This window comes from Canis lupus, chromosome 5 (assembly GCF_048164855.1).
Source record: "Canis lupus baileyi chromosome 5, mCanLup2.hap1, whole genome shotgun sequence".
Lineage (NCBI taxonomy): Eukaryota > Metazoa > Chordata > Mammalia > Carnivora > Canidae > Canis > Canis lupus.
In genome coordinates, this window is record NC_132842.1 from 62,836,276 (window position 1) to 62,853,657 (window position 17,382).

Genomic DNA, 17,382 nt, shown 5'->3' on the forward strand with positions numbered 1-17,382 from the left:
GTTTTTTATTTGCATTAAAAATTAATCATAAAGGGCACCTGGATGGTTCAGTCAATCAGACGTCTTGACTGGTGATCTCTTATTAATGGATATTATCATTGGGTAATAAGAATATGGATTTATATTAATTTCTTTTGATTTCTGGTTTATCTTTCCCATTTTCTATATTGGACATGTTTACTTTTAAAATAGCAAAAATGGGGTGCCTGAGGGGCTCAGAGGTTGAGCATCAGCCTTCGGCTCAGGTCATGATCCCGGGGTCTTGGGATCGAGTCCCACATCTAGTGCCCCACGGGGAGCCTGCTTCTCCCTTTGCCTATGTCTTTGTCTTTTTCTATCTCTCATGATAAAGAAATAAAATCTTTTTTAAAAAATTAATAAATAAAATAGCAAAAATCATAAGCTGTATTTTAAAAATACACATCAGTTTATGAATCCTGGAAAATGGTTGACTAGAAATTGATATTTTATACAGTTAAAAAATAATGTTGATCATAGACATTATGTATCTTAGCATATGCAATTTTTAATTACATGAAAAATGTATAATCATCTTAGAAATATTAGAAAATACAAATAAGCAAAAAAAAATTAAAAATTAAATTTTTCCAAATCAATATATCAGAGATAGAATTTTAGTGAATTTCCTTCCATACTTATTCCCATGGGAATATGCACATTGCATGTTTGTTTTTTAACAAAACAATATAAAACTATGTATATTTTTCTGTAAATAGCTTTATTACTCAAAACTGTATTGGGCACTCTCTTCAGTGTCAGTAAGTACAGATCTACATTATCAAATTTTTCATGTTTGCAAAGAACTCAGGTATTTGTATATACCATATTTTACTTAATCCTATACTGTTGGACATTTGCATTGTTTTCACTTTTTTTGCAATTATAAACAATGCTTCAATGAATGATACTTGGAATTCTTTTTTTTTTTTTTTTTTAAGATTTTATTTATTTATTTGACAGAGAGAGAGAAGAAGCACAAGCAGGGAGAGCCGCAGCGGGAGAGGGAGAAGCAGACTCCCCACTGATCAGGGAGCCCAATGTAGGGTTCCATTCCAAGACTGTGGGATCATGAGCCAAAGGCAGGTGCTTAACCCACTGAGCCATTCAGGCACCCCACACTTAGCAGTTCTTAAATTACATATATATACCATAACTATCAACCATTTTACGGAAATACACTAAATTTAGGGTCATACAGATAACTACTGTATTTACTCTTCTCTCTATATATAAGTCTTAGGATCATTTGGGATTTAGTAATAAATATAAAGTAACATATATGCATGTTTTTACATCAATAAAAGGAAATATCTATTCCTCCTGAAGATGTGAAGGAAATTTCATCAGAAGTGGAGCATACACCAGAAATAGAAACTAATATGCCAGCTCTTTCACATATTCCTGAGGTATGGGTTTGAATTAAAATTATTTTGAAAGGTTTAATTTGGTTCCTAAAAGATTGTCTTTGTATTATCATGGATCAAGAATTCATAGCATTGATCATATTTTTGTGTATAACTTCGTGGGAACAGAAAAATCAAAACATGACCAGTGTTGTATCAGCTACAATTATGCTGATATTAGCAGCTAACAAATAAATATATGAATTAGAGTAATAATGTAAAATTCATTTTGATAATGATTTTTTTAATAATCAAAAATTAATTTGATATTAATGCATTTTTCATTCTTGGCCTATAATAATGTTTTCATTTATCCATTTTTCTGTGCAATTTTAATGATAGTTTTTCTAATGACTCACTTACATATAATGCCTGTCTGTATATTTAAGTCTCAAGCCTTACATGCTTTCTGAGGTGCTTCAGCAAGTCCACACACATGTGATCTAAGGAACAGTGAGTGTATCAGTGTGCTTGTATTTCTTCAGGTTTCTCAAGAAAGCAGTGAAGTTAAGGTAAAAGAGAAAATACAACAAGGAAAAGATGATGATGTGTCCTTCCTATCTGAGGGCCAGGTTGCAAATCAAAGCTGGACTTCTTCTGAAGATGAAACAGAAATAACTGAGGAATTGGAACCAGAAGGTGATTTTTTCCCTTTCTTAAATTAATATTATTTACTTAATTCTGTGCTTTTTTAAAAATCTGTTAGAGCATGCCTCCTAGGACATCTTCATGTAACAGTGGATCTACTCCATGATAACCTATTTCATGACCAACATGAGACACAATTCAGTCCAGTTAGCTACTGACAGCTGGAATTGTTGCACACCTTCTTATCTCTTTCTCTCTCTTTTTTTTTTAAAGATTTTACTTTTTTATTCATGAGAGACACAGAGAGAGAGAGAGAGAGAGGGAGGCAGAGACACAGGCAGAGGAATAAGCAGGCTCCATGCAGGGAGCCTGACGTGGGGCTCAATCCAGGCCCTGGGCCAAAGGTGGCACTAAACTGCTGAGCCACCCGGGCTGCCCACACACCTTCTTTTCTCAACCTGGAATGCCACAGTGTAATGAATGCAAGTCTTACTGCTGACCATGTTCCCAGTTTATATTTTAAGCGGCTTTATGTTCTCTTTGGGTTTTGTACTATCATCTGAATTATTCTAGAGAAATTAACTTTTTAAAAATTAAAACTAAGAACTCAGACAAAGAAGACAACTCTTAACAGGGTTTAATTTATATAAATATCTAGAAGAGGCAACAAGAGTAACAGCACTTAGGTGGTGCTTAGGGAATACAGAGATATAGAAAAGGAGTAGATTACAAGGGAGCATAAGGATACTTAACAGGGTGACAGATATGTTCACAAATTATACGTATATCATAGTATCAAATTTTTCTCTTTAAATATGTGCAGTTTATCATATGGCAATTTTGCCACAATAAAATTGCAAAATTTTAAATATGTTTCTACATAATAGTTAAGAATAACTTGGTTTTTGCACAATATAGTTGGTTAGGCTATAAGGAAACACCTATTACCCTGTCCTTCTCTTTGAAAAGATTATTTTTGAATTTCAGAGCAAGCTATATTATGTTTCTACTAAAACTAAACTAGGAGTTTTTCATCATTTTTTTTTCTCTTTCTACAATATAATGTAAAAGAAAATATCTTTGCTGCTAAGAAAGGTCTAGCCATGATTATCATATTCTCCTTTTAAGATCATCCTTATAACATATTCTTATTTCGCTCCATTTCACAAGGTATAAATATAATTGGTTAAACAGACTTGAACCACTAAATTTTTATTTTTTAACAGAGGAGGAAGACAGATCAGCATCTGACAGTGATGAGTGTATTATTCCAGCTCCTATCTCCAAGAATATCAAACAGGTCAGTAGCTTGATGCCAGCTAGAAGTGTTACAGAATAAAGCTGCTTTTCCTTAATAGTGTATCAGTCTTCATACATGAAAATCTTAAGGCAGAAATATTTCTGGGAAAATTTTAATGTATTCTCACAATCTTACCCATGTAATCATCTAGTACAAAAAAAAATTCATAGGTAGTTTCATTACATAATGGATCATAACATGTGTTATTTTTGCTTACATGTTAACAATACTTGTCATCAGCAGCTTTAATAGTTAACTTGCTGGGGGGGGATCCCTGGGTGGCTCAGGGGTTTAGTGCCTGCTTTTGGCCCAGGGCTAATCCTGGAGTCCTGGGATCGAGTCCCACATCAGGCTCCTGCATGGAGCCTGCTTCTGCCTCTGCCTGTGTCTCTGCCTCTCTCTCCCTTTGTGTCTCTCATGAATAAATAAATAAAATCTTAAAAAACAAAAAAATAGTTACTTGCTGGGATGCCTGGGTGGCTCAATGGTTGGGTGTCTGCCTTTGGCTCAGGTCATGATCCTAGGATCTGGAATTGAGTCCCACATCAGGCTCTCCTCAGGGAGTCTGCTTTTCTCCCTCTGCCTGTGTCTCTGCCTCTCTCTCTCTCTCTCTCTGTTTCTCATGAATAAATAAATAAATAATTAATAAATAAATAAATAAATAAATAAATAAAATCTTAAAAAAAAAATAGTTACTTGCTAAAAACAGTTGACTTCCCTGACTCCTTTTCAGAATGATTATACAAAGATGTATTCAATCTAATATGAGGGGTGCCTGGGTGGCTCAGTCACTTAAACGTCTGACTTCAGTTCAAGTCATGATCTTAGGGTCCTAGGAGTGAGCTCCTCATCGGGCTCCCTGCTTAGCAGGAACTCTGCTTGTCCCTCTGCCTCTGTTCCTCCACCTGCTTGTGCACTCTCTCTCTCTCAAATAAATAAATAAAATCTTTTTTAAAATTCCAATCTGAGCTTTAAGAATTGAAAATGGGATATTGCATTTAAAAATATAATACTTGCAAATGTGAATTCATTCATATGTTAAATATGTCCCTGATAAACTATTAAAGTTATTTAATTTCTGCCAAAATATTAAACCTTCATAGAAGGTAATTTATCTTCTATAAGTATACTTTATATGGGAAATATACCACTTACCAGAGCATTTTTTATTTTAAGAGGGGGGTAGATTTTATAAAGAAAACGTTAGTAAAGTAGAAAGGCCCTAGCTTTTTCTATCCATTAATTTTCCTGAAATGATTCATTGTACTCCTTTTTTTTAGAATTTCTACTTTATGGATAAGAATTAGAACACTTCTTTCAACTCTTAAAATTCTTAGCTTAACCTCTCTGCAGAACAGATCCAAATACAAACAGATGATTGACAAATACAAACAGTTCATCTGTCCAGTGTTTTATTGTCATTATTATTAATTATTACCTGACCCATGCCATCCTGATATATGGAATCTTTATTGTTCAAAATCAGTAAATCAAGGAAGGAAGGAATCCTGAATATGATTGCCTATAGACTTTTAATGATACGTTTAGTTCAATTCAGTTTAGCTTTTTTGCTTTATCAAACTTGAAATTGTTAAATTATTTATCAAACTAATGCATAGAAATTCTCTGCTCTCTATTAGAAATTTTTGAAAATGGGAATCAAAGGGAAAATGGGCCCCTTGTGTGGGATTTAGCTTCATAGCCATTTGTATTAGGGTTTTCCAGGAAAACAGAACCAATAAGATAACATGAATAAATATGTACATATCAAGAGATGTAAGGAATTGAGTTGCATGGTTATGGAGACTGAGACGTCTCAGGATCTACATTCAGCAAGCTGGAGACCCAGGAAAGTCAATGGTGTGGTTCCAGTCTGAGTCTGAAGACCTTAAAACTTCGAGTGCCAATGGCATAAGTTCTAGCTGGAAAGCAGGTAGGTTCGAGACTTAAACAGAGTCAGTGTTTCAGTTCAAGTTCAAAGTCAGGAAGAGACCAGTGTTACATCTGAAGGCCATCAGACAAGAGGAGTTCTCAGCATTTTTGTTCTATTCTGGTCTTCAGTTGATTGGAGGAGGCCCCATCCACTTTAGGGAGGGCAGTGTGCTTTACTCAATCTAACAATTCAAATGTTAATCTTATCCAGAAACACCCAGAAGGACACACCTAGAATACTGTTTGACCAAAAGTCTGAAAATCAAGTGGTCCAGTCAAGTTACCAGATAAAAGTAACTATCAGGGGTTCCCAGGTGGCTCAGTTGGTTAAGTGTCAGATTCTTGGTTTTGGCTCAGGTCATGATCTCAGAGTTGTGAGATCAAGCCCCATGTTGGGCTCCATGCTCAGTGGGGAATTTGCTTCCCCTTTCCCCTGTGCCCCCCTCCCTGCTCTCACTTGGTGTGCTCTCCCTCTCTCTCAAATCAGTCAATCTTTTAAAAATTTAACTATCACATCATTTTATTAAGAATTCTCATTCATTACATCAAGAGTAGTAAGCCTACATGTCTGAATCAGATATTTCTTTCTCATGTATCAGTAGTTTTTCTGGAAGACTTTGCCTACTTCATCAGGATTTTGGGGTACCTATATAATTTAGCCTTTTGAACATAAGAATATGAGAACTAAGATACTGAATCAGTCCTGGAGTCTAAGAAGATAGGTACTAAGGGATGTATTTAGTCAAAGTACAAACAACACTCATCTCTCTTGTCATTATGCAGTGACTCCTTTGGATTCAGTGTCTGCAGTTTGTTATCACTTCTCCTAAGGAAGTAAATGTATTCTGGCCCTGCCCTCAGGGAACATGTACATTAATTGGGAAGATGTGTTCACGAAAAGTTAAGTAGTTATTCAACTGTTAAATTACAATTTAAAACAATGTCAAGAGATTGTACCAATCATTTTTATTTAAGATTTTATTTATTCATGAGAGACACAGAGAGAGGCAGACACATAGGCAGAGGGAGAAAGAAACAGGCTCCCTAGGGGGAACCTGATATGGGACTCAATCCCAGGACCCCAGAACAACCACTGAGCCACCCAGGCACCCCAGGAGGTATAGTACCAATAATTAATGTAATAGATAGTTGAGGTAAAGAATACTTAGCTGTTTTCTAGCCCCCTTCTCATTTTTTCAGATGAGCTTTTAAGTGATAAAGTGACTTGCTGATAATCTTGTCACCAATTAAGGAAATTCAGAGGAAGGAGAAATTTTAAGTGACTCTTCAGTAGACTTTAGGGAAGATATGCCCAGAGCTGGCCCACCTGTCCTCTTGTGAGCAATATGTCTACTTTTTCTAATTTTAAGCTGACTTTCACTGCTTTCCTTGTTTATTGCCCAAAGATAGCCACACAAAACTGCCCAGCCCCAAAGAGAAAAATCTAATTAGTCATGCAAAGCCACTGGATTGCATCCATCCTTATTCAGTTGTATACTCTTGATCCATTCTGTTATGGCCAATCACACAGTAAGAGGGAGTGTTCTGTTTCAATAATGACATCTCAAAGATGGGGATATATGATAACAGAGAGAAAATCATGTGCACTTCTAGTGCAGAGATACATATGCATTTCAGAAGTCAGGAATACACTAACTATAGAGCAGCCTTTTTATATAAGAGGATAGAAGACTTCAGATACAATGCAGAAGCTAAACATTTTGGATTTTATCTAGTAGATACTAAAGAGACATTGTAATAGTTCATTTTCTTTTTTTGTAAGGGTTTTTTTTTGAAGATTTATTTATTTATTCATGAGAGACACAAGACAGGGGCAGAGACATAGGCAGAGGGAGAAGCAGGGAGCCTGATGCGGGACTGGATCCTGGATCCTGGGATCAGGCCCTGAGCCAAAGGCAGACACCCAACCGCTGAGCTACCCAGGCATCCCAGTTAATTTTATTTTCTAAACAGTATATTTATCACTCAGAAGTAACTTTCAAAGTATAGGAAGGTGTTATCTAAATTATAGCACCTTAAACCAAAATGATTCTCAACTGGGGGAGATCTTGTCCCCCAGAGGACATTTGGCAATGTCTGGAGGAATTCTGGATTGTCACGCTGGGAGGGACTGCTACTGGCATCTAATAGGTAGGGGTTAGGGTTGCTGCTAAACATGCTACAATGCACAGGACTCACAGCCTCTTTGGCCCAAAATGTCCATAGTGCTGAGCTTGAGAATTCCTTCATTCATGGAACCATGTGTATTGGCAACATCACTAGCATCTCGGTGGAATTGTTCATTGCCTTTGACTAAGACAGAATAAAGAACTTCAATTTAACAAAGAGGTTTAGCGAAAGAAAGAACTAGGTCTCTAAAATATCCAACTAATTCTAATGTACACATCTATTTTTTCTTTTATAGTAAACTAGAGTTTTTTTCTTATTATTCCTGGGAAAGTAATTTGTGTTACTTTGCTACCGACTGCTACAGTCTTGACTACCATTCCAAATGTGATTTATTATAATGGTTTAAGATGCTTTCTCAAATGTGTGAATATCATTTAAAGTAAGCAACTGTTATAAGCAATGCTTTATGCCTCAGTAGCCCTTAATAACCTCCAACATGCTTTTAAAAATTCTACTTTTAGGATAAGGTACTAACCAGTATATTATGTTAATAGGTGATATTTAGTTTTGTTAAATTATTTACCAAATAGAGTAAAATAGTTTAATCTGTAAACTTAGGAACAAACCTCAAAAGATCATCATAATCATGAATTACCATATTTTCTAGTGATTATACCAGTTTTTCTCTGTGCTACTTTAACATTCATTCAATATGAGACATGGAACCTTTTTCTTTAAAGATTGAAAAATTAGTACAAAGAACTCCTAAATATACTTCACGCACATTCACCAATTGCTAACATTTTATTACATTTATCATTTCCATTGGTTCTCCTATATATGTATGCGTGCACCTGTGGATGTATATATACATACATTCTTGAATTATTTCCGAGTTGCAGAAATCATGCTCCTTTACCCTTAAATATTTCATGATAATAATACAATACTGGGGGATCCCTGGGTGGCTCAGCGGTTTAGCGCCTGCCTTCGGCCCAGGGCATGATCCTGGAGATCCGGGATTGAGTCCCGCATCGGGCTCCCGGCATGGAGCCTGCTTCTCCCTCTGCCTTGTGTCTCTGCCTCTCTCTCTCTATCATGAATAAATAAATAAAATCTTTTTTAAAAATAATACAATACTATTTAATATGCAGTCCCTATTAAAATTTTGCCAATTGTCCCAGTAGTATAATTTATAGCATTTGATTAATCTGGTCCAGGATCCAATCCATATTGCACACTGCATTTAGCTTTCCTCTCTCATTAGCCCTATAATCCATAATGATGGTTTCAGCCTTTCTTTATGTTGAATCTTTCACATTAACATTTTTTTAAAGAATACAGGTCATTTGTATTGTATAATATCCTTCAATTTGGATTTATGTGCTGTTTTTCCTATTATATTCCTTTATATGTTATGGTGGGAATACAATAAAAGCAGTGTTGTGTCCTTTTCAGTGTATCATGTCAGGAGGCACAGGGTGTCATTTTGTCCAATGATTGATGATGTTAACTTCCATTAAGGTGTTGTACCACAAAAACTTTTTTAAGCTTAAAAATCCTTGTGTCTCATTAGTTTCTTTCTTTACCTCTTCTTTAAGAACTGCTTCAGGTAGAAATCTCAGCACAGTGATACATGGCTCTCATCAGAAGGAAGGTATTATTGAATGGCTCTTATGTGCTAATAAGCACATCCTATGTAATATGTCCTCTAATATCACAATTCTACATTCATTAGCATCTACTGTGTGTCATAAAAGAAGCCGTTCCTGGCCTCAAAGCAGTCACAGTCTGCAGGGGAAACACAATCAATGCATAGTGGTTAGCACTAGGAGAATGGAATGCACAGGATGCTATGGGAACATTCAGGCAGGTACATTAGGGACCCTCATCAAGGAAGACTTCCTAAAGTCAGTGAAGCTTGAGCCAAGTGTTGAAGATGATTAGGAGTAAGTAAGGGCCATGGAGGGATCTTTAGAGTCAAAAGAATGATAGCTTAAGAATTAGAGAGAATGTGGAACATGGCTCTTTCTGGGAATTCAGAATGGTTTTAGGATGGGCTACGTTATGGCAACCTGAGGAGGCTCAGGAGGATATGCTGAAAAGATAGGCATGTCCTGAGCATTGAGGACTCCTTGTATCATCTGAGAAGGTTGAAGTCTATCCTAAAGTTCTATGAGCAGCCAATGAAGGATTTAAAGGGAGGGGGAAGATCACTCACTCATTAAACAGATCTTTACCATTTGCTGCGTTCCAAGCTTTTTTCTAGGCGCTGAGAATATAGCAGCAGAGAAGTAATCCTCTTGCTCTTAGGGAGTTTACACTCTTGAATTGCATTTTAAAAGAGCATGCTATCAATAATGTAAAGAATAGATTAGAGGCACAGAGACTAATTAAAAAGTAATTAGAGAACCCTACTCTGTGGTTATCCCCACTTGATAGATTTTTTTAATTGCCTCTACCCTATAATGTCACAAAAGTGAGACCAGAAGTAGTGTCCTAGATAAGTATCATTTATGCCAATTACACTGTGAATCTGAATTACCTGCTACGCTGTATAAGCACTTTAAGATCACGCAGTTTCTTTTTTTCATAATTCAGAATCTCACAGCTCCTAGTTATCTCTTAGAAATGTTGATCCTTAAAAGGAATCTAACAGATTTCCCAGGACTTAGACATATTACTTGGTTCTTCCTCTTTTTTTCATGTCTGTGATGTATAATTAATCATAGATTACTTCATTTTGTTTCATTTCATTTACAACATTTATGAGCTTCGCTTTGTCAGAGTGAAATGCTTGTCCCCTCCTTTTCTTTCCAAAGTGGCATAATTAGTGTTAGCATCTTTTTTAACAGGCTACATAAAGTTTAGTGGCTGGATTAAATCAAGTCATTAACATAATGTGCTACCCAATTTGCCCCTATCTCTCTTCGTTTCCAGGACATCAAAGTGCCACAGAGCACCAGTGTAATTGGGCCTTGCTGGCCTGTCAGATTCCGTCAGCCTGATGACTGCTGCTTTTACTAAAAAGCTTCTAGGCATGATAATTAAGGGGGGAGAGGGGGAGAGTCTGAGAAATGTAAAACTTTGGACATTTCTCTATGAATATTTTATTAATTTGAATAATCAGAAGTTAACAGTATCAATTTGATGTATAATACATTGATTAAAAGCCTTGTTTTAGGTCCTTAAAATAGACATCAAAACCAAAAATTTGCATCTGCCATGGCATTAAAAAAAAGTAACAATCCTTCTTGCAAAATGTTTGTAGTTTTATCATTTAAGCAATGGAGTCTTCCATTTTCACAACAAAATGTATGGCCATCAATTCACAGATTTCTTAAGGTGCGCCCACAGGTAAGAATGGGAATTCACATGCTGAAAGAGCAGTGGTCTGTTCTGTACGTTGCATATTTACATCTTCCTCTGTTTCTACTAAGCAGTTTTGTAAAAACTGCCATATTTAATTGGACTAAATTACATTTCTACTTGGGAACCAGGTCCTCTTGAACAATATGAACTGGCATTCCCAGGTGATTGTAATAATGATGTTCGGCAAAATATATTTTAAGGATTTGAAAGGCAAAAATGCATAAAGCAACTCACTACTTTTAGAATTCATGTATTAAAAAATATTAAATCACTTCAGAATCAAATATGAGGGCACCTGGGTGACTCAGTTGGTTAAGCATCTGCCTTCGGCTCAGGTCATGATCCCAAGGTCCTGGAATTGAGTCCAATGGTCAGTGGGGCTCCCTGCTGAGCAGGGAGCCTGTTTTCTCGCTCTCTTCCTTCCCTTCTCCTCTGCTTGTGCTCTCTCTTGCTATCTCTCACACACACACATAAATAAATAAAATATTTAAAACAAAAAGTGAATCAAATATATCCTATCAGTGGGTAAAATAAGTCCCTCCCAAATTTTACATATAGAAGCTTAAGCTAGATAAAGTAGGTTTCAAAATATATTTTAGGTAAAACCAGAAATGTTGGATTATTCTCCTGGTAGTAACCGCTTCCAAAACTATTTTTTAGGTTTTGCTACTTAATTATCTCTTACTAATATACTATGAACATCTTTCCAATAGCAGTATACTCCATTTCTTTTAACATATACATAATATTCCATTGCACAGCTATACCATATTTATTTAAATAAGCCCCTTTTGGGAGAACCTTAAGTTTCTACTAGGTTTTGTTAATACAAACATTTCTGGTTAAAATAACAATGTATAAAAATTCCCCCACTTCCCCACATCACACCTTTGCCAAATTAATGGTTAAGAAATTATACTTCACTGATAATTCCATTATAAAGAAGCAAAAAAGGGGGAATATTTTATATATATATATACACATATTTTTATATGAGCATACAGACACACCATTTAGGTTTACATAAGCAAAGAAAATGTCTGGAAGTGTATAATCCAAACACCATTCATTAGCAGTGAGTTTCTCTGAGACATGGATCAGGACAGGGGTGAGCAAACTATGGCCCATGTGTCAAACCCAGCCCTCCTTTTTTGTAAATAAACTTTCATTGGGGAGCACCTGGGTGGCTCAGCGGTTGAGCGTCTGCCTTTGGCTCAGGGCGTGATCCTGAAGTTCTGGGATTGAGTCCCACATCGGGCTCCCTGCAGAGAGCCTGCTTCTCCCTCTGCCCGTGTCTCTGCCTCTTTGTGTGTCTCTCATGAATAAATAAATAAATAAATATTTTTTAAAAAAACTTTTATTGGAACATAGCTATACCCATCATATGACCTGCAATGCAAAAAATACTGGCTGGCTGACCCTTTACAGCAAAAAATTGCCAACCCCTGAGTTGGGAGAAAACAAGGAATTTTTTATACTTTGCTTTTAGGATTTATATTGTTGATTACTTTTAATAATGAGCGTAGATTGCGTCTAGAAAGGAAATAATTTGTAGGCTAATTATGCATTAAAATGTTAAATAACTAAAGAACAGTTTAATATTAATATCGTGGAAGCTTTTTTTTTAAGATTTTCTTTTTGGGGGGAATCCCTGGGTGGCTCAGTGGTTTAGCGCCTGCCTTTGGCCCACGGGATGATCCTAGAGTCCCAGGATCGAGTCCCACATAGGGCTCCCTGCAGGGAGCCTGCTTGTCTCTGCCTCTCTCTCTCTCTCTCTCTCTCTCTCTCTCTCTGTGTCTCTCATGAATAAATAAATTTTAAAAAATAAAATATTCTTTTTTGAGAGAGAGAGAAAAAAGTGTATAGGAGCAGGGGGAAAGGCAGAGAGAGATGCAGACTCCCCCTGAGAAGGCAGCCAGGAATTGGTGGAATTAGGCCTCCATCCCAGGACCCTGAGATCACGACCTAAGCTGAAGGCAGATGCTTAACCAAGTGAGCCACCAAGTTACCCTTGTAGAAGCCTTTTAATAAATATCTTAGAAAGGGTCAACAAATGTAGGTTCAATCTTTTTTGGTTTAGAGCAGTGGTTCTCAAAATGTGGTCCCCAAACCAGCAGCATCAGCATCACATGAGAACTTGTAAGGATGCAAATTCTTGGACCCCACCCCAGACCTCATGAATCAGAAACTCAGAGACTGGGTCCCAGCAATCTGTGTGTTATCAAGCCTCTCAGGTCATTCTGGGGTATGCTAGAGAGAATAACTTTAGGGAAAAGTGGTACTACTCACTGTGACTGCACACGGGATCACCTAGAGAGTGTTTTTAAATGCCAGGGCCCGGCTCCATCCGGATCAGCTAAATCCAAATTTTGTTTAAAGCTCCCCCGGTGATACTAATGTGCAGCCAGAATTGAGAACCACTGTACTATAACATCTGTTTTCAATGATGGTGAGAATGGAATGGCATATCAAAATCACCTGAAATTGAGGGTAATTTTTAAAATTCTCTCCTTCCTTCACATTATTGCCATAGTAAGCCACAGTTAATGATGGAAATGTGTCATATCCCTCAGGTGCATTAGGACAGGAATAAATATTCCAACCATTGCTTTAGAACATGTGGTAACAAGCTTCTGTAATTTGCTGACCATTATAGGTGCAGTAATTTACATGGTATATAAGGGATACCATGACAATATTCTAAAAATAAGTATTCCTATCCCTAGCACCATTTGTTTCTCCATTATGAACTTTTCAATATTTATATTATTTGTTCAATATAGGTCTTTCACAGAGCCTTTGAGAAAAGATAAGTTACCGCCATTGATAAAAGCTGAAGTCTTTTTGGTTTTGTTTGTTAAAAACATTGTTATCTCAACAATTTGAGTGTCTCTTCACTCTTATTTCTCCTAAAGAGCTATTAATTTGTTTTTTAAAAAAATAAAGAGCTGTTATTTTAAAAAACCAAAGACTTTTCAATCAAAACATGTGCGGAAAAAAAAAAAAAAAACATGTGCGAAGAGCAGATATGATTCCTAATAAGAATTTTTTGGAGTCTAGTGTGAGTTGAGAGGACTTTTATTTGAGTTTTTGCAATGACTCTGCCCACCTCCAGCCTGAAGAAGGGAAGTTGTAAGAATCACCGTTAACCATTGCTACCTCACCCCACTTACATGTGGCCCTGTAAGTGCCAACAGTGAGTTTGACTGTTTGAACCAACATTTTGAGCTTTTTTTAGAGCTCACCCCAATTAAAATTTTGTTCTTAAAGGACATAGACATAGATCATCACCTTCCATTTCTGTTATGTATCATTTTGCTATAAACTACCAAGTTCTGGGGTGCCTGGCTGGCTCAGTGGTTGAGTCTGGTTTCTGCTCAAGGCATGATCCTGAGGTCCTGGGATCAAGTCGTACATCGAGCTTCTCACAGGGAGCCTGCTTCTCCCTCTACCTATGTTTCTGCCTCTCTCTGTGTTTCTCTCTTAACTAAATAAAATCTTAAAAAAAAAAAAAAGTACCAAGTTCTACCTACCATGGCTCCTAAGAGGTAGGCTTTATTTGTATTTATTTACACACACACACACATACATACACATTTTTATGGTGATAAATATAATACTCATGTAAATTCATGTAGCCATTTGGGGAGTGATTTGAATTTCTCATATCTGTCACTTAGCAATTCTTCTAAGAATCACTCACATATACAGAAAAACAAAGGGATAGACAATGCAACAACAGTGTAATAACAAAAAATTGTGATCAACTTCATTATCAGTAGAGAAATAAGTGAACTATAGATTATATATGCAATATAAATGGAATTCTGTAAAACAATATGAATGAGTTAGATTTTAATTATAAACATGAACAATCTCTATAGTATTGAGTGAGAAAAAAAACACAAGTTGCAGAATGGTTAACCACTAATTATAGAGAATGGTACCACTAATATAAAATGTAAAAACAGAAAACAGCACTGTACACATGTTGTAGAAAACATACAGGCATGTTTGGGAGTGATACACACCACCTTCAGGATACTAGTTTCCTCTGGGGGAATGAGAAAGGAGAGAAAGGAACTAGGAGAGGTGGGGGCTTTACCTGCATCTGAAATGTTTTAGTTCTTCAACAGTAACAACAAAAAAGTTTGAATCAGACACAGCAAAATAGTAACATCTGTTTAGGATGTTGAGTATTTGAATATGCCAAATTATTTTCTATATTTTATAATTTTACAGAAATGCTTAATCACTGTAGAGATTTAGAGTGAAATAAAACTCACATGTAATCTCACCGGAGTTAAAGTTAAATCTAATTGACTGAAACAAGTTGCAAAACCTTTATCATAGGCCCTTCTCAGTTAAGGAATACTATGTTTAAGGGCTGTCAAGTATAATTAATTTTTTTTTCTTTTGAAGATTTTATCCATTTATTCATGAGAGACACAGAGAGAGAGAGAGAGACGCAGAGGGAGAAGCAGGCTCCATGCAGGGAGCCCGACGTGGGACTCGATCCCAGGTCTCCAGGATCAGGCCCTGGGCTGAAGGCAGGTGCTAAACCGCTGAGCCACCCGGGCTGCCCCGAGTATAATTAATTTTTAGGACTCTAACAATTCAGCTCCAGTGTGGTTGCTCTGATGGTGAAAACCAAAGAAGAATTCAACATGAACCTCTGAAGTAAAACAAAAAAGTCAAGCATGCCAGTAAAAGCTTAAGTAAATACTATAGAAAAAATATGGCCTAAAACGTGAATTAACATCAGTCAGGAAGCAATAGTGGCATTGAGCCAAAATCATGAGAACTATAACTTTTTTTCTCTGCAAGTAATACTAGCTGTCATCACATCTTTAGATCATTCAATCACATGATATGTGGTGTCCATCTATACAGACAACAAAAAGAAAGTTGCTTGCAGTTCCTATTTGAGTGACTTCTATGACTTCTGTTTACCACAATCAGAACTTTTAAATGCTCTTTTTATATGCTGATGTCAACATCTTGCTAACTAGGAAGTTAATAGGCCAGTTGGTGAAGGAGACAAAAAAAGTAACATCATACTTAGTAACAAACATTCACACATATAGAAAAGAAAATGGGAGGGATACCTGGTTGGCTCAGTTGGTTAAGCATTAGACTCTCGATTTCGGCTCAGGTTATGATTTCAGGGTCATGAGATCAAATCCCAAGGCGGGCTCCCCACTCAGTGTGGAGTCTTAGGAGATTCTCTCTCTCTCCCTTTCCCTCTGCACCCCCACACCCCCACATTCATGCGTGCATGCACTACCTCTCTCTCACACACACACACAAAAAAAAAAAAAAAAACAGGAAAAGGCTAAAGCCTATGTATGCTGTGTGGCAAACTTACCATTTGTGGAGGCTACTAGGGTCCTGCCAAAGTAGACCTGTCATGTTCTAGTGATTCTGATCAGACATGATTATGCATCTATCTGCAGAGGCTTCGCTTTGTCATTTGAATATTGTTATCCTTTCCAAGTCTCCTAATGGAACTTTTTTTTGTTGTTTTATTATGAAAAATTGAAACATACAAAAAACTTGAAATAATAGTAACCTACCATCTCAATTGCACAATATTGGCCTGTCTTTGAAATAGCCTTACTTAACTAAAATCTAGAACGACAAGATTTCTGTATATTTTTCAATGGCTATTAATCGCCAACCTACCGAAACATGGGAGACACAATATTTGTGAAAAGAGAAAATACTGGGGATCCCTGGGTGGCTCAGCAGTTTAGCGCCTTCCTTTGGCCCAGGGCATGATCCTGGAGTTCCAGGATCGAGTCCCACATTGGGCTCCCTGCATGGAGCCTGCTTCTCCCTCTGCCTGTGTCTCTGCCTCTCTCTCTCTCTCTCTCATGAATAAATAAAATCTTTAAAAAAAAATAAAAGAGAAAACACTAATAATTGAGCTTCCTCTATGTCTGGCAATATGCAAAAGATAATGTGAATATGTAAAAGATATTCAGCCTCCCTTGACTCTGTATCTTTAACTGATTATTGAGAGCCTACTATGTGCCAGATAGGATGTTAAGTAGAAGATTGGTAAGAGACAGTTCTGGCCTCCAGGAGCTCACAGTGTGAGAGAGGCAGGTAAGTAAAGAAATCCAGTATAGGGATCCCTGGGTGACTCAGCCGTTTAGTGCCTGCCTTTAGCCCAGGGTGTGATCCTGGAATCCCAGGATCGATTCCCACATTGGGCTCCCTGCCTTGAGCCTGCTTCTCCTCCCTCTGCCTGTACCTCTGCCTCTCTCTGTGTGTCTCTCATGAATGAATAAATAAAATCTTAAAAAAAAAAAAAAAAAAGAAATCCAGTATAATGGGACTGAAAAGTACAATGACGGTCCAGTGGAGGAACCAACTTGCTCTTGAAGATTAGTAATGCTATCCTGAAAGGACAGTATGTATGGCCCAGGGCCTAAAATAAGTAGAATTTTGTCTAATAGAGAAGATTTTTCAATGCCAAACCTGAGCTATATAAATAGCACACCACTGGTCCAGGAAAACAGCAAGAATGGAGGTTAATAGTTTTCAAGCAGAGGTGATACCTGATTTGTTTTTAGAGAGAGACTTTGGCCACAAAAAGAGTAGTTGAGGCTGCCAACAAGGGATTAGGAG

The 17,382-nt window shown here is 36.9% G+C and overlaps 1 protein-coding gene across 4 annotated transcripts in view; it reads left to right on the forward strand.

Moving 5' to 3' along the window:
* The window catches only part of RPGRIP1L (RPGRIP1 like), a 94,806-nt gene that overhangs the window by 56,682 nt on the left and 20,742 nt on the right, over positions 1-17,382 (forward strand). For all 4 annotated transcript variants that reach the window (XM_072827044.1, XM_072827047.1, XM_072827045.1 and 1 more), the window contains 3 exons: positions 1,326-1,427; positions 1,910-2,063; positions 3,239-3,312. In XM_072827044.1, the coding sequence (XP_072683145.1) occupies positions 1,326-1,427; positions 1,910-2,063; positions 3,239-3,312 (330 nt within the window). The remainder of the gene's footprint in view (positions 1-1,325; positions 1,428-1,909; positions 2,064-3,238; positions 3,313-17,382) is intronic.